Genomic DNA, 16,250 nt, shown 5'->3' with positions numbered 1-16,250 from the left:
GCCCCTCTCAGCTCAACTCTCCTACTCAGCTGTCTATAGACATCATGTACGGAAATAAAAGAAAGTACGGTGAGGGTTCTTGCCTGAGGATGTACACGCAACGCAGACAGATCAGACCCATTTACATCAGAGGCAGACCCGCACCATGACCGTGATTTCTGGTCCGGAAAAGCCACCGAAAATCGTTCCAAACAGTGACCTCGATCCAAGCAAACCTTGCATTCCAATTCATTATCTTCTGCTCAATTACTACTTATCACTGGCGGGACTCGATGTCCGCGCCTGCGCGCCAGTTTCGGGGTCTTTCGATTCATGGCTCTGCGGAGACAGAGAGAGCTTCGAGACCTACACATGGACGAGTTCAGAGGGGAGATACAGCCACAACAACAGCAACAACAATGGGAAGAAGGAGCGCCATAGATACGAGTGCCATTGAGGCACCGTCAGGGCTCATCTACGATCTTGAAAACTCCGGGTTCGACGTTGAAATGAAATCGAGGGCGCTCCTGGGTTTGACGACGGACTTTGACGTTTTATTCTGTGGGCTTGAGGGTTCGGGGTATGAGTTTGTTTTTGCAGAACGTGTACGGGTTCGGATTGAGCTTCAGACTTACCTTGACGGAGGGAACAACATGGCTGATATGGATGAGGTCGGGTACGGATATACGTGCACCTGTGCGGTGTTTCGGGCGAGGGCTGATGTGGCTTGTCAACATATTTTCGTGAGTCTCTTCCAATCTTTCCCTTCAAGGGCCAACCCTATCAAGTCATGACTTGCTGTTTGGAGGCCTTGCTAATATGAGTAAATATGTAGTGGCTTCTTGATCAACTCCGGGTTCAATTAATCCCCGCCTCTCCTCCTTCCCCAGTTCTACTCACCAGCGATGGACACGCGCAGGGGTTTTCACGGATCGAACAGCTTCTCTCCAAAGCTGGGATGACGATGACACTACAAGATCTCGCGGAGCAACTCAACTGGCCATATATCCGTTCTGCGGGGAAAGAAGGTGGTATGAGTCGGACGCAGAGGGTAAGGGACATTCTGTCAGCATTTAGCACCGACGTCCTCCCCGACAGGTTCCGGATAGATTTGGCAGAGCCGGAAGATGGTAATGGCCGTGTTCTGCAGGTAAGGACACCAGAACAATGCGTCGTTCAGGGGGACTTCGAGGCGACTCTCTTCCGCCTCGCCGTGCATGATGATAACGTGTTCACGAGTCTCTGCAAAGCCATGCCCCCGGGTGCCTGCGCGGCAATCTATTTTGACAAAGTGCGTGAGAGGTCAAGAAGGGCACTGTTTAGATTTGACAGATACTGTCAGACACTCGGACAATTCAAGAACGACGAAGGCGACCCTTCAACAAGTTTGAGCGCTGTCCTTGAAACCCTACAGACAGACGCCCTCAATATCCACAAAAACATTCACGCCCGAACACCACACGGCCTCCAAGGTGCTGCCAAGGCTCTTACCACCCTCTTAGAGGAAATAACCACCCGCAACAAAGATGCCCTTACCGATAACCAATACGGCCGGGCTGCGTTCTCAGACGAGGACGAAGACTCGCGGAACCTATACCACCAGCTCGTCGGGAAGACGGACAGCGGTAGCAACGCAGGCGAGCATTTCATCCTTGATGCTTTGGAAGATCTAGCCGGGGAGGATTTATACCCATTCAAAGAGAGACTGGAGGCAGTTTTACATAGGGTTGAGGTCAACCGAGCGCCGAAGGGGTTCATCTTGAAACTGGCCGGAATCGTTCGTGCTGCAAAGATGGGCATCACCAGGAAGCGCGCTACTAGGGCTGGGGATGGAGAGAGGGATGTTGAGAGGGGCCGGAAGAGGATGAGATGATATGATATGATGACTCTTTCTCGTTTATTGTTCTGGTTCATACTTTCTATGCTTTGGGGGTGGCAGTTGTCGATTTCGAATATATATTGCGTTCGGCTTTTGTTCGTATTTGCGGTTGCTGATAATCTGCCTATTAGGTATAGCCATTGTTGTTATTAATCTTCTTTCTATTAGTTATATACCTCAATGATGATACGGCAAACAGTTGGTCAGAGGATTCAAGCCCCGTGCACCGTAAGAGAGTCCTAATAAATAGGGTTCAAGAAGCCTTCCTATGCTTTCAAGCTCACATGGGTAACATTTAAATAAAAGAACATAAGCGCATTGAAAAAGCTAAATACGCCGACTAGGAAAGATCAAGAACCACACGGCCCTGCAACCTCCCCTCATGCATCTCCTTGAAAACCTCCGTCAGTGCCTCCATCTTCTCCGTGCGGAAATGCGCCTTAATCACACCGCGCGACGCAAACTCCATGGTCTCAATCGCGTCCGCCCGGTTTCCCACGGCCGAGCCTGTGATATTGAGATGCTTCCCAACAAAAACACCAGGGTACGCCGTAGCCACAGCCTGAAGTTCGTTCTCCGGCACGCCAACGCAAACAACGGTCCCGTTGTACCGGAGGAAAAGCAGGCTCTGCGCGTATGCGATGTTGGAAGCCGTGCAGACGACGACGGCGTGAGCGCCCAGACCCTTGGTCGTAAGAGACTTGACGTGTTCCGAGATGGCCTCGAATTTGTCGTCCTTGGGGAACTTGGTGATGTCGACAAAGTGCTCGGCGCCCGAGGACTTAACCAGCTCTTCCTTGCTGCCGTGGTCGACACCGATAACGCGGAGGCCCATGCCCCTGCTTGCGATTTGAACCGCCAGATGGCCTAGACCGCCACCCGCACCGGAGATAACGACCCATTGCCCCGGTTGGGCCTTGCTGCGCTTGAGGGCGGCGTAGACGGTCACACCAGCGCAGAGGAGAGGTGCGGCTTCCTCTGACGAGAGGTCCTCGGGGATTGGGGTGACGTATTGGGCTGGTCCAAGGACATATTGCTGGAATGTGCCTGGGGTGTAGTATCCGGAGACCTTTGCGTTGAAGCAGAGGCCGTCGGCGCCATCCTGACAGGGGGCTTTTGGCCGGAAGTGTTAGGGAAAGCTCATATACACCAAATGTTACATGGGGCTTTCTTACCGCAATGACCGCAGGCGCTGGAAAGCCACTTTACTCCGACTCTGTCTCCAACCTTCACTCCTGAAGCGTCGGCACGGGGACCGAGCTTAACCACTTTTCCAACACCTTCGTGGCCACCGACCTGTCCGGGCTGGGTAGGGAATGGTAGGATTTTCCACTGCGGGTATTTGATTAGAATGTGAATGGAACCATGGGAACTTGCAGGCTACATACTGTGTTGGTCATGACACCAAAATCTGAGTGGCACACACCAGAGTGAGTTCTATACACAAAAAAGCAACATTAGCTTGGATCACTCCGAGATCAACACTCAAGCTTCGAAATTATCATCAAAAAGCTCACCGGAAGGTTTCACGTACAGATTGATCAAGACTTCATTATCACCAGGCTCAGGGACATCCAACTCGACGATTTTAGTAGAGACGGAGCCGGGGTTGTCGTAGATAGCAGCCTTCTGCTTCTTAGGGATATCGGGAGCCCCCATATCGATCAAGTCTAGGGTCTCTTCGTCGTGTTGTGATGAGGGGTAGTAAAGAGACGGTTGTTTTCAAGAATAGTGGTATGTTTAAAGTAAGGAACAAAAGCCCCGAAGCCACGGCTCTCACCCCTCTTTATATATGCAACCACGTATCAGGACGGTGCGACGCCAAGTCGACAATTTGAAAATAGCTGGCCATTGAACGTTTGATCTCCCACGCAGCTCGGAGCTCGAGACGGGAATATGGGGATGAGGGGAATTCGATCTCCGCCCCAGGAGGGGGAAGGTGGCCTGGAACCAAGGGAAACAGTGGAGCAATCAGCAGTCAGCATGCAGAGTTCCAGTGCGATTACGTCTAAGACGCCGATAGTCCAGCGCGCCCGCCTTTTAGAAGTTTGTGTGACCCAATCAAGCTCATGCGACGCGCAGAATGAGGGGTGTTTGCAACCGAGAAGTCGCTGGGTCCCTGCATTTACCTCGGCTTCGGCTGACTGTGTTTCACGGCAGTTGTTATAATTAGGAGGGATGTTTGACAGGCTTCATGATGCGGATTTTGGGCAGCGATCGGTGGTTTTGGATGGAATCATCGCGGAGCTGGCTCAATGATAAAGACATAGATCGCAGCGTGGTTTATCGATGGAGGGGCCGAAAGGTGGGGTGGAAGAAAAGAAGACAACAATCTGGAGACGAACGAGTCTACCACCACGACGAGTCTCTCTGCTTTTGTATCTCTGGATTGAGTACCCTGGTCTCCTGCCCCTCAAACACGTCTCCCTCTCTCTCCTTGGACTGTCATGCCATTTCGGGCAGCCAAAGTAGCTTTTTCACAGATGAGTCCGTATTATTCGCGCACGTATACGGTCAACCATCTCGATCGTCATTCGATTCTAAGATTGCCCACCAAAAATCCCATCATATTCCAGCCAATTGCGCATTGATAACTATTTGGGACGATAGAAGGACTTCGGTGGCAGATATCAGTCATGTCATTGTTGTTGTTCAGTGGACATCATCTCAACCGATTCCCTGACCACAGGGCTGATGATTCGCTTCAAGAAGAGCGAAACAACAACAAAAGCCATGATTCCCACTACAGAGTCCCTCCCCCTTATATACCCTCAGAGTTGAGTACCTTGTTCTCCAAAACCCAACAGGTCCCTACATTAGCTTCTACACCAATAGCACCACGATGCTACTTTATCCGTTCGTCACTTCGGTCTAAAAACACCCGACGGGTAAATCCTCGATGAATTTACCCCCGACAGCCTGATTTTATATACGTACGTTACCATTCAGATATATCATCGTCGCCTCTTCTCTTCGCCCAACGCCTGCAAAACCTGTCCAAAACAACTCCAGTCTCTAAATCCCCGACCAATAAATCCACCACAGATGTCAACCCCCATCCCAGTCGTGGACTCCCACATCCACCTCTTCCCCGAATCCCACCTCCCCACATTAGCCTGGTATACACCATCCAACCCCGGCCCCTTGGGCTCCCAACATTCAGTCGACCAATACCGGCAAGCAACAAAGGAAGCGGGTGCTGCTACTGCTTCCACACTGCGCGGTTTTTTATTCCTCGAGACGGACCGCCTCTCGTCTGTTGAAGAGTCGGGTACCGGTGCACATGGCTGGACCCACGCCCTAGATGAAGTCTCCCTCTTAGCTCGGATTGCTGCTGGAAAGCCCGTTCCGGGTGAAGGACACAGTGCTGAAGATCGCCATCTCTGCCTTGGAATTGTCCCGTGGGCGCCTGTGCCTGGTGGACCGAGTGCGCTGGAGAAGTATATGGCGATGGTAAGAGAGAGGGCCGAGTCGGAGTCGGACGAGGTATGGAGTAAGATCCGTGGAGTGCGGTATCTAGTGCAAAATAAACCGGCAGGGGTCATGCTACAGCCGGCCTTTATTGAAGGATTGAAGTGGCTGGGATTGCATGGTCTCACATTTGATCTTGGGGTGGATGCAAGACAGGGTGGGATTTGGCAGCTGGAGGAAGCGGTCGAGATGATGAGGAGGGCTTATGAGGGAGTCCAGGAGAAGGATAAAGTTACCATCGTGATCAGTAAGTGATTTCGGATCTCTCTTTCTTACTCCACCTACTATCTACCTCATTTGGATGCTAATCCGTACTACACCAGACCATATGTGTAAACCGAATCTGCGTCTTGAGTCTACTACTCCAGTCACAACGCAGCCTGACTTCCTGCGATGGAAGGCCCAGCTCACAGCCATGGCGCAACATCCATCTGCATATATGAAGCTGTCTGGTGCGTTCTCAGAACTGCCGCCTCTTTCCCCGGATTCCAACCCGGATATTGCGTCTCTCGCCGAGAAGCTCCAACCGTGGACGGATGTCGTTTTCAATGCATTTGGCCCGGAGAGAGTAATGTTTGGCTCTGACTGGCCAGTCTGCAATGTGGGAGGAGGCGGAAACCAAGTCACTTGGAGCCGCTGGAGTCAGGTTGTTCAAGGTGTTTTGGATCAGAGAGGACTAGACGAAGATCAAAGGCGAGGGTTTTGGAGGAGTGTCGCCGTGAAGGCTTATGGAGTGACCATATGATTAGTTCTGAAAATAATACAGCAGATACAGTCTTTTACCAGAGCAAAGGAAATGAAAGTAGAAGCTTTCAAGAAGGTGGTTGGGCTGCACAATATATACCAGTAACTGTCACCGAATAACGTTAATGAACGCAGTACATAACTCCATTTATCCCACTAGTACTGCTCGCCTAAATATAGCGACTAACATCGTGGGAGCAAATAAACAGTCACATGTACGTTAAGAATTTCAAAACCAGATCACAATATCCCATAAACCATCCCGTGGCCCTGAAAGCACCTCATAGACTTTTTTCGGCCCTTCAAGTAATCCCGAAGGAGGAACAAAGCATGGAGAAATCTGCTATAATTACATGATCTGGTCCTGAGTGATTCCGCCGGTAGGCTCGTCATCCATGACATCGCCCGGACCCTGAGGGGTCAGGTACTTGACAAATGTGATGCCAAGGGGACGGCCGCCATACTGATAGCCGGTGAATTTCGCTGTCGCTGCGTTAGCATGGTCTCAGACCGCAAAGACAGAAATAATAATATACCAATAGAAGTCTCTGCTGTCTCAGGACTATCAAACTGGACTACACCAGTGCCACGAGAGCGCCCGTTAGGCTCATACTGAATCTCGGCGCGCTCGACCTTGCCGATAGTCGAGAATAGATCCACGAGATCATCGTTGCATGTGGACCAGGGCAGCTGTTGCGCGTCAGAGACCGAAACAGTCACAATCTATGCTCGAAATACTCACATTGCGCACGTAGATCACAGCGCTCTTTTCGCCTCCGGATGTTGCGAAGTCGGTGAATGGGTTGGGGGGCACCGAGGGACCGGGCTCGAAGCCAGGCCCAGTGGGGGGCCCACCGTAACCACCGCCAAAGCCTCCTCGGAAACCACCGCCAAAGCCGCCACGACCACCGAAGCCTCCGCGACCACCGAAACCACCACGGCCACCAAAACCACCGCCAAAGCCGCCACGACCCATGCCAGGTCCTGAACCCGCAAAGCGGTCTTCACGAACCTCGAGGGTGCGCCCCTGCCAATCATATCCGTTGAATTGTTGGATTGCGTTGCGGGCGTCGTCGGGGGACTCAAATGCAACGATTCCAGAGCCCTTGGGGCGACCAGAGGCATCGGTGTGGACATCGGCACGAATGACGGTACCTTGCTGGGCTGTATCGAATGCATGTTAATATTGAACCAATGTGGTACTTTGAGGGATTGGGGTAGACGGCAGGGAGCAGTTAAAACTGTTCAGAGTAAAACCTGACATCCTGGGCTTACCTGCTTGGCGGAAAAGATCCTTCAAATCTTGCCAGCCAACGTTGAATGGGAGCTAGAGATCGCAAAGAAAAAAAAAACATCAATATATATGCCTTCGCAAATGGCACCATATCGTAGTCAATAGGGAAGGAAGCACGTACGTTGGACACATAGAGCTGTCTCCCACCGCCGCCGGCACCACCACCACCACCACCACCGTAACCGAATCCACCACGGCCGGGGCCACCAAAGTCTCCGCGAGAAGGACCACCCGAGAAACGAGGCTCAGGCTCTCGATCCTATGAGTAAGAAGAACGTTAGCTTTTCTTTCGATTTGGTCAATGAGAATGTGTTGTGTACCTCGCGGACGTAGACCAGGCGGTTCATCAGATTCTGGTTACTGAGCGTGTTGACAGCATTTTGTGCTTGCTCCCTCGTAGCGTATTCCACAATCCTAGTGTATAGTTAGCTCTGTAAAGGAGGCAGGGTATAAAGCACGGGGCGAGACTTACCCGCATCCCTACAATAATCCCGGACAGCCAGGCCCAGCCCGTCAACCCAAACAGTCCAAGCAAATCGAACCAACGGGGGTGAAAAAGGGGAAGAAGCCAGAAACAAATGAAAAAAGGAAAGAACCAGTCACGCTACGCATTGGCGCCCACCTTCGACATTCCATTGGGAAGAAGCAAGACGTCGGCAAAGATAACTTCTCCAGCTGTAAGGGCGGCGCGGAAAGAGAATCCCCCAAAGTCAGCCACAAATTCCAATCCCAAAAGAAGAAAAAAGTTCATCGCACTGCCGACACGATGTGACCCTGCTCACCCTGTCTCATAAAATCTTTAAGATGATGCCATTTGACATCGTAGGAAAGGTTTCCCACATAGACACGGCGGTCTTGTTGGGATGATTCGCGCACGGATTGCATCATTTGTTCTTTGGCGACAGCACGGTCCTCAAACGACCTAGGCGGAGGCGGGTAGCTACCACCACGTCCACTATATCCCGAGCCTGAATGACCTCCTGAAGGGCCTTGGGCAGCACTCATAGGAGAGCGAGAACGGCGGTCGCTGCGGCGATAATCGTCACGATCCCGGCTTCGAGACCGACTGCGTGGCGAATACGAACGGCGGCTTCGTCGAGGGCTACGAGATCGACGACGGGGGGAACGGGACCTCTCACGCTGCGCGCGGTCAGTATCGTAATCGTAGTCGCCGGCAGGCATTGGACGCGGCGAAAGAGGGAAATTAAAGATTAAAAGAGAAGGAGAAACGGAAACCAAAAGAAAAGGATAGGGTGGGGGTAAAGGCTAGGTAGGATGACTTGGAGCTGTGACCGCGACTTGGATCTACGCAAAGGTGAACCTTGGGTGCGCGATTTCGGAGTTCAGGTCATGTGACATGATGGGGCAGAGGGGCTCCATATTAGAGGCACCACAGAAGGACCCGGGGGATAGGGCGCTTCCGAGGCGGCCCTAGCGCAAAGGTTCCAAATTGTATAGCGCAAAAGAGCAGAGAACACAGGAGCGAAGGAACAAACAAAAAGCGTGTCGCATGCCCGCCAGTGTGCATAGAGTAACAGATGGACGCGGCGCCGCCTTCCAAGGGACTGTCTCAGGAGTCAAGTCGCCTACCGGGCCCATGGTTTCGGGAAGCAGTAGGAAGGTGAGAGGGGGCGTCGTGTCGCATTTCTGAGACAAACGCAGGGCAAATTTTCACCACAAGGGAAGATCGCCAAGGGAAGAGGAGATAGAAAGATGCAACTTACTTCGTATGGTCGATAAACGTCGGCTACAGTTCGCCTTAGGTGTAAGCCACAGGTCTAATGCGTGGTAACGCGAGACAGCAGAATGATAGCAAAACGGAAATAAGAATGATGAAGATAGAGTGGTAAAGATGAGTCGCAAGCAGCACCACACAGGGAGAAAGCAAAAGATGGAGGGGAGGGGGAGGGAGGAGGAGGGAAGGGAAGGGAAGAAAAAAGAAAGGATCGAGGGCAACGAGGAGGACAGCGGGGGAGGAAGGGGGGGTGTGCAGCGAAAAAGAAAGCACAGCTCCAGGACAAGCTGTGCAGCTCGGGGAGGGAAGGGTCTGACAGACAGCCTAAACAGAACGCACGGCACAAGCGTGATTGGTGTTCCCGCGGAAATCCGAGATGCAGCAGTCACTGGGCTGCGTTGGAGTAGGGATGGATGGAAGCAGGATCAAGTGGCAGGAGGGGATGTGAATGCTGGGAGAAAAGGTAGCCCAAGGTCCCCGCCGCACCAGCTTCTGGTCTCTGGATGAGGAGCAATAGCAGCCAAGCCCTGGGAAAAGAGGGGGGATAATAATAAACCGGAGGAATAATAATAGACAGCAGTAAGTTGTAGGGGAGTGGGGAGGAATAAGGCTGGGGAATGGAGGAACCGAAGATGCAGTCAGATCAGAAAGTATGATCGAAACCACAGGCACTGCGGACACGGGGCAAAAGGCGACGACATCGCGCGAGAGAACTTAGGAAACACATACCCATGTTGATCGAAGAGGTGGTCGGAGAGTCTGGCAAACAAATGGGAGAAAGGGAAGAAGGGAGAGGAAGGATGGAGGAGAGAGGCAGAGACGTGGGTGACGATGCTTGATTTGACGGCGAGCGAAGGCCTGGATTCCGGATCCTTGCGCGGCGATGCTGCGAAAGATCCAATTGGCGAGGGAGGAGGAAGGAGAGAGGTCGAGGAGTTGGAGGAGCTGGAGTGTTTAAAGCTGCCAGATAAGATTCTGTTTGAATCTCTCTGAACGTCGAATCCGGTGTTATGAACTGACTTTTGACAGTTGAAACTGCTGCGTCGACGGCGGCGGGCCCACTTTGGTTGTGTACAATAGATTAACGGAGAAACTGTGACTTGGCTTCTTCGAGCCAACTGCATTTAAATTCAATATAAGTTTCAGGTACTGTCCATCATTTGACATGTCTGGTAACTTTGCGACAACCAGATGGACTCGTCGACGGCCATTTGGATGGCGATTTCCAGCGTTGTAATTCTCGACGCTTTTTGCTAAAATGGCCGAGTGGTTTGAATTATCACTTAGTAGTTAGTCCCAAGCGTCGAGATCTCCTGGTCGAATCCCGTTCTTACCATTCCCTTTTTCCCCCTTCATATTTTTGATTCTTCAACGTCCCACGCATAGAACCAAGATATTGTAGTAACGAACTATGCGTTGAATATCGCCAATTCAAGTAATCGGGAACTTTGTAGCGGTTCGCAGACCTCCATTGTAATCATTCTTGGCTCTGCCCGAGCCGCCGCTTGAAAGCAGCTCCATCCCGCTTACAAAAAACAGCCATCATTCGATGCTATTCAGAATCTCCGACTCTATCACCTCAACCGACCAACGACCACTCACTCGAAATGTCGCGTCCACTCCTCCGCCCACTGCGATCCTGTCGCAATCCACTTCTCTCTTCATCCCGTTGCTCTCAGAAAACACTCCTCCCATACATCACCGCCCCAATCTCCCACAACCAACAACACCTCCGTCAACCCGCGCTCCGAACCCCTTCTCCTAACCACCGTGCCTACCACTCCCGCCACCATCCCGACCCTCCGCCACATGAATACACCAATTCGCAAACAACTATCCTCTCCGCTGCCCTGAAACATGTTCCCTCTCTCGGCTTCACCCGGGACGCCCTCACCCTCGGCGCCCGCGACACCGGATTCCTAGACGTCTCCATCCAGCTCCTCCCCCGCGGCGAATTCGACCTCATTCTATTCTGGCTCGCCAGTCGACGAGGTCTTCTCCGCGCGGCCGTGGAACAGAAAGGCCTCCTGGCGGGATCTCAATCCGCCTCCGTTGAGGATAAAGCCAAGACATTGATCATGGAGCGGCTGCGGATGAATTCGGATATCCGGCATCAATGGCAAGATGTATGTTCCTCCAATCAAAAACAAAAACAATAAAAGAAAGGAAACGAATAGGTCTAACGTGAACCCGAAACCAACAGGCTCTAGCGCTCATGTCCATGCCCTCAAACATTCCGCTCTCTCTCTCGGAACTGCACTCCCTCTCCTCGGATATCCTCCATCTAGCGGGCGACGTCTCCGTCGATGCGTCCTGGTACACGAAGCGTCTCTCCATTAGTGCGATCTATGCATCCGCGGAGGTAGTCATGACCCGGGACTCCAGCCCCGATCTCTCAGCCACAGAGGCGTTCGTCACTCGTCGTGTTGAGGATAGCAAAACCATTGGGGATAAGCTCAGTGGTGCGAAGCAGTGCTTGGGATTCATGGGGACGACGGCGGTAGGTCTGGGGAGGAGCTGGGGGCTGAAGATTTGATTTCAATCTTTTGTCAAATGGGATGCTGTTGTATTTCTAACAAGTAGGTGCCGTATAGTTCGAAGACCTATGTGTATTATATCCCCTTTTTTTTTTATCTTCAGGTTTAGCTTGTTAATTATAACTCCAATGAACGGTGAATATCGGTGCGTCTTTTCTTGTTCTGATCAAGAGCTGGATTAGCTTTAACTCGGCGATTGACATAATTGTATTTGTTTTCTGATCTTATTTAAAATGACCCTACTAGAACCCTACTAGAACCGATATCAGAATCACGTACACTGAACAGTAATTATTAAAGTACGTCTTATACTCCAACACTGAATAGCCCTAGCTGAAAAACAAAGCAACTAGACAGATAGAACAACTACATCCACAAACAGATCTTCCCACTTGCCGTCCCACCCGCAACCCAGTTCTTGCTTCTGTGGAAAACGGCAACAGCAGGGACGGCAGTAATACCGTCACCTCCAAGCTGTGCCAACTGATCTCCTGAGCCGCTGTAAACATCCACAAATCGATTCATGTTTCCAATGCAGAACCGTTGTATGGATGACTGGGGGTTAAGTTGCCATTGAGGGCGCAAACTAGAATGTATATTAGCATGATTTGCGGAGGACTTGAGTGAGAATAAATAAACGGAGACATACATGGTAACCCATCGTCCAGTTTGGCAGTTATGCCGTACAACGGTATCGGGTCTCATCTTGGAGTCGTCAAGGGCGTGTCCTGGTTTCCAAGTGGCAATTCCCTTGGTGCTAAAGTCGTAGATTTTGAGCGTATCGTCATAGGAAGACGTCGCTATTTGTCCCGCGCCGTTAAAAGCCGCATGTGAAACTGAAAGACGACTTTGGTGTTCACCGATAGGGGTGGGATCGGTATGAGATAGCTTGCGGAGATCCCACAGGCGCATGGTGCGGTCAAGACTGGCTGTTGCAAAGTAGTGGGGGTGTGTTTGGTAGAGAGAGAAGCCGCCAATTTTCTTCTCTGACAGTTGCCAGGTAGCAGCGGAGCTTTGTCGCTTGGTGCGCATGTCATATTGACCGAATGCGCCATCTAGGGTGGTCCAGTATATTATGTTGGGGTCCGAGGCGGCCATGTCAATGCCGGAGATTGGGACGTCTTCTGATGTGGACTCCGGTGCGTACTTTTCAACCGATGAAGTCTTCTCAAGGTCCATCTCGCGGATGGAGCTGTCGTAGCTAGCAGTGTAAAGGTGTGTGGGTTTCGAGGGGTGGATTGTCATTGAGCTGATAGTTCGTGTGTGAGGTTTGAGAGTAACAAGCACTGGGTCTGGGTCTTCGTCATCGCCGTCTTCGTCTTCATTCTTTACGGCGGAGACTGGCTTCTCCTGAGAGGCATCGAGAATCCCGAGATGGCCCATTTTGTCTCCGGCAAATATTAACGGCTTGGCCTCTGACGGGTGGAATGTCATGGTGTATACTCTCTCGGGTGTGAGCTTGATACCTATATGGTCCGCCCATGGTCAGTATCTGTCAATTGCGCGGGAAAGACAAGCAAGGTAGCATACGGTTAGGTTCCCAGGGTTCCCAGAGGTTTAACCCATTCATCTCTTTCCTGAGAGCCTTCAGGTCCTTGTCATCGGTCGACCTGATGTCGTTTTCTCCGAAGGTCCGCTGGTACGGCACTGCGACTCCCTTCGTGACCACATCCACTCCAATCAATGCATCTCCAGACAATTTCTGACCCGACACAAATATATCATTGAAGGAGAAAGAGTCCGATTTCCGGACCCTCTTCGCCCTCTCTTCCTCCTGCCTACGGTCATATTCCTCATCCGCCTTTCGCTTCGCAACCTCACTATCCGCCGCGATCCCCTTCAATCGCGAAGATGTGCGACGAGGTAACGGAGACTCTTCCTTCTTTACTTTCTTCGGCGCGGCTTTCTTCTTGGGTTTCGATTGATCACCAGTTGTACCTCTAGGCATCTGAGGGGGGAAGACCCCCGCCGATTGCGCGTCAAGGCTGAGCTTCTTGAGAAGCGCATCGCGTTCTGCGATATTGGCAAGCCGTTGCTTTTCGAATTCGGAGAGTTCCTCGCCCATTGTCGCAGATATAAATAATTTGACGGATATAGTAGAGATCTAATGCCTCGCACAGGTCCGTTCAAATGGAATAAATTGGCGGGCTTTGCGGCAGCCTTTGTTCTCGTTCGGCGTCGCGGATGAAAAAGAATAACGCGTACAGGCAACCACGTGGTCACGTGCGGCTGCCTCTATTTAATCAACCGCGGAGGGAAAAAAGTTCCATGCGACAATTCGCAGACGCAGAGATGAGCATACAGCGTCGCATGGCTTTGGCATGGCTGGTCCAGGCTCAGGCACAAGTGGCTCGCAGTTCTCTTGCGCCTTTCCTCTACCAAACAACGACTCTCACGCCTGTAAGGCCTCGCTCGTTGAGCTCTCCGCCTCTCCGATGCTCAAGCTACTCGACCTCCGATACCCCCAACTCGCCCTCAACCGAACCACATAACCAATCGCAAAATGGCGACTCTACCGGATCGAACGATAGTAAACCATGGGCGCCTGCTGATTGTATCGAATCCGCCTCTCCTTCCTCTGGGAGGTCCTTCTTACGAAGAAAAGGTGCTTCTGTCGCTAAGCATAAGCGCGCTCTGGATGCGAAATCAGACAAGAAGCCTGCACAAAAGCCGAAGTGGAAGCCGAGGCCAAAGCTGACCACCCATGAGTCTCGCACGCTCGCAGAGCTCTTTTCGAAACTTCCATCTGAAAAGCGCCAACAAATGTCGCCGCAAGAATTCGAAAAGTCGGAGGCAGAGGTGGAGGCGGAGGCGGAAGCAGACCAGATAGAGGCAAAGAAGACAGAGGAAAGTGAAATGTCAGAGATATCTGCTATCTTTGATGCCGTTTTGCGGGATGCAGAGAAGCGAAAAAATCGCGAGGCCCAGCGCAATGACAAACACAGCGCCGGGGAAGAAGGCAAAGTGTTGGATGCGAAGAGCCAGGAAGATGCAATAAAGACTCAGAACAAAATATTTCATCTACCTGACACCGACGAGGAGCTAGCGGAGCTCTTAAACAAAAACGAGATGACTCTAGCCAACGCAATTGAACTGGTCATTGCGCGGGAAACTACGAGGATCAATTCCATTCTCCACGCTGCTGTTGAGGAACAAATTATGCCAGGCAAATTTTGGAAACTATGTCAGACACATGTTTTCTCCATGGCGCAACACCTACGGCGTGAAGATGAGGAACCTGCGTCTGGTCAAGCAGTTAAACCCAGTCGCAGGTCCAAGGCACCTGAATCTCCTCTCAAAGTCCCTGCATGCGTCCCCATCGAATCCGTCGTGGTAGCCGTATACCCACGAGTTTTACGTACCGCATTCGCCCTTCTCAACGTCCACTTCCCTGATTCGTATTTAGTCAATGAGTTTAGGACAAAAGTCACCTCGTTAGGCCGCGAATCAGCCACCCTCGGTCTCTCAGCCCAACTATACAACGACATGATCTACTTTCACTGGCGCGTCACCCATGATATCGCCGAGCTAGTCACCCTCCTGCGCGAGATGGAGCTCACAGGTGTCAACCCCACGGCGGGGACAATCACCATTATCAACTCAATTGTTGAAGAACGACAACGTGATCTGAAGCGGCGTCAAAAGGATAAGCCATCGGATCAGCCATGGTGGGATCACCCACCCAATCGCAAGGCCTTCCGCCAGTTAACTGGGGAGGATACTTGGGGGAATGGCTTGCTTTCTCGGATGACTAAATTATACAATAACAGGAAGTTGAAGAAGGTAGTTAGTGATACACTTATTTAGCAGGGATACCTTGACCCAATGGGTTGTATACAATTGTATTATATATATAGGCAATCACACGCAACTCTTAGAAAAATATATACGTAGTGCGAGCTTTCGGCTAGATATGTCGTGCTTTACTCATACATAACTCAAGGCATATTTCATTTGTTGAGGGATTGAAAATTAACAATCTGTTGTATTCGCATATCTCGCCCCAGAGACAATAGACAGTGAATTTCTACTCAGAATTCAGGTTGAATAGAAGGATGGAGTAGGAAAACCGTCTAACCGTCAGAATCGCATGCTCATTTCGTCTATGCCAACAGAAAGAATTTGCAGACTATTTACACACAATGATTTAGAACCACCCACTGTATTCACAAAAGCACAAAGGTAGGTAAAGAGCATCACGACACTCCAGCTTTCTGTCTGCGATTTCCCGCAGGGGTTCTCTTGATCTTCCATCTCTCTCTTACACGGGCATAGACATAGGCAAAATACAGCCATCACAACAGGGTATCAACACCATGAAAAAAATGCTTTCCAAACGAGATTAGCAAAACAAAAGAGACAAGCAGACACACAAAAAGGAGACGGCGTTAATCGTGAGGCAGCATATATGGTGGAGAGAAAAAGATATAGTGAGAAGGCCTGGAAGTAAAGCATATACACCAGAAGATGCAGGATTCAATAATTGTAAATCTCCCCCATGTTGTACAAAACCAATGACAGGGATCTGTTCCAGTAGTTTGCCTTTTTCTTGCCTTCCGTTTTAGCCAAAACTGGTCGGTCTGTCAGCAGCGGCGGCCAGAGTGTGGTATG

The 16,250-nt window shown here is 51.2% G+C and overlaps 8 protein-coding genes across 8 annotated transcripts; 5 read left to right on the top strand and 3 right to left on the bottom strand.

The window, feature by feature from the left end:
- Positions 1–272: 272 nt before the first annotated feature.
- ASPSYDRAFT_149869 (uncharacterized protein) lies at positions 273–1,852 on the top strand (the record flags this gene model as incomplete). The annotated part of the gene is made up of 2 exons (XM_040841953.1): positions 273–722; positions 815–1,852. The coding sequence occupies 2 exons, from the start codon at positions 273–275 to the stop codon at positions 1,850–1,852; spliced, it is 1,488 nt and encodes a 495-aa protein (XP_040703560.1).
- Positions 1,853–2,025: 173 nt separating this feature from the next.
- ASPSYDRAFT_895527 (zinc-dependent alcohol dehydrogenase) lies at positions 2,026–3,784 on the bottom strand. The gene is made up of 4 exons (XM_040852186.1): positions 3,393–3,784; positions 3,247–3,295; positions 3,034–3,190; positions 2,026–2,971 (listed from the first exon to the last, which is right to left on the bottom strand). The coding sequence occupies exons 1-4, from the start codon at positions 3,515–3,517 to the stop codon at positions 2,199–2,201; spliced, it is 1,104 nt and encodes a 367-aa protein (XP_040703559.1). The 5' UTR covers positions 3,518–3,784; the 3' UTR covers positions 2,026–2,198.
- ASPSYDRAFT_895526 (uncharacterized protein) lies at positions 3,785–4,722 on the top strand. The gene has a single exon (XM_040852185.1). It carries the CDS (start codon positions 4,053–4,055, stop codon positions 4,539–4,541), a length of 489 nt encoding a protein of 162 aa, XP_040703558.1. The 5' UTR covers positions 3,785–4,052; the 3' UTR covers positions 4,542–4,722.
- Positions 4,723–6,452, top strand: ASPSYDRAFT_894651 (uncharacterized protein). The gene is made up of 2 exons (XM_040852172.1): positions 4,723–5,576; positions 5,653–6,452. Exons 1-2 carry the CDS (start codon positions 4,904–4,906, stop codon positions 6,072–6,074), a joined length of 1,095 nt encoding a protein of 364 aa, XP_040703557.1. The 5' UTR covers positions 4,723–4,903; the 3' UTR covers positions 6,075–6,452.
- Positions 5,949–8,549, bottom strand: ASPSYDRAFT_1174998 (RNP domain protein; the record flags this gene model as incomplete). Its single annotated transcript, XM_040840297.1, has 9 exons — positions 5,949–6,556; positions 6,610–6,763; positions 6,816–7,237; positions 7,349–7,400; positions 7,489–7,626; positions 7,688–7,781; positions 7,840–7,847; positions 7,990–8,042; positions 8,150–8,549. The coding sequence occupies 9 exons, from the start codon at positions 8,547–8,549 to the stop codon at positions 6,423–6,425; spliced, it is 1,455 nt and encodes a 484-aa protein (XP_040703556.1). The 3' UTR covers positions 5,949–6,422.
- A 1,752-nt stretch (positions 8,550–10,301) lies between these two features.
- ASPSYDRAFT_131610 (uncharacterized protein) lies at positions 10,302–11,638 on the top strand (the record flags this gene model as incomplete). Its single annotated transcript, XM_040840583.1, has 2 exons — positions 10,302–11,228; positions 11,306–11,638. The coding sequence occupies exons 1-2, from the start codon at positions 10,710–10,712 to the stop codon at positions 11,636–11,638; spliced, it is 852 nt and encodes a 283-aa protein (XP_040703555.1). The 5' UTR covers positions 10,302–10,709.
- Positions 11,639–12,005: 367 nt separating this feature from the next.
- Positions 12,006–13,704, bottom strand: ASPSYDRAFT_57287 (WD domain protein; the record flags this gene model as incomplete). Its single annotated transcript, XM_040849347.1, has 3 exons — positions 12,006–12,225; positions 12,289–13,105; positions 13,170–13,704. The coding sequence occupies 3 exons, from the start codon at positions 13,702–13,704 to the stop codon at positions 12,006–12,008; spliced, it is 1,572 nt and encodes a 523-aa protein (XP_040703554.1).
- A 243-nt stretch (positions 13,705–13,947) lies between these two features.
- ASPSYDRAFT_44136 (uncharacterized protein) lies at positions 13,948–15,537 on the top strand (the record flags this gene model as incomplete). Its single annotated transcript, XM_040846799.1, has 1 exon — positions 13,948–15,537. A coding segment is annotated over one exon (1,499 nt), but the record flags the coding sequence as incomplete, so codon positions are not given.
- Positions 15,538–16,250: the final 713 nt, after the last annotated feature.

Source organism: Aspergillus sydowii, assembly GCF_001890705.1.
Source record: "Aspergillus sydowii CBS 593.65 unplaced genomic scaffold ASPSYscaffold_4, whole genome shotgun sequence".
In the NCBI taxonomy this organism is placed as follows: domain Eukaryota; kingdom Fungi; phylum Ascomycota; class Eurotiomycetes; order Eurotiales; family Aspergillaceae; genus Aspergillus; species Aspergillus sydowii.
Note: the sequence above shows the minus strand (reverse complement) of the source record. Positions and strands in the feature narration are given on the sequence as shown.

Coding starts and splice junctions, on each gene's coding strand:
- ASPSYDRAFT_895527 (XM_040852186.1), bottom strand. CDS start 3,517: ATGGGGGCTCCCGATATCCCTAAGAAGCAGAAGGCTGCTATCTACGAC. Junction 3,296..3,392: donor AATGAAGTCTTGATCAATCT/GTACGTGAAACC, acceptor TTTTGTGTATAG/AACTCACTCTGGTGTGTGCC. Junction 3,191..3,246: donor TTGGTGTCATGACCAACACA/GTATGTAGCCTG, acceptor AAATACCCGCAG/TGGAAAATCCTACCATTCCC.
- ASPSYDRAFT_895526 (XM_040852185.1), top strand. CDS start 4,053: ATGATGCGGATTTTGGGCAGCGATCGGTGGTTTTGGATGGAATCATCG.
- ASPSYDRAFT_894651 (XM_040852172.1), top strand. CDS start 4,904: ATGTCAACCCCCATCCCAGTCGTGGACTCCCACATCCACCTCTTCCCC. Junction 5,577..5,652: donor TAAAGTTACCATCGTGATCA/GTAAGTGATTTC, acceptor GTACTACACCAG/ACCATATGTGTAAACCGAAT.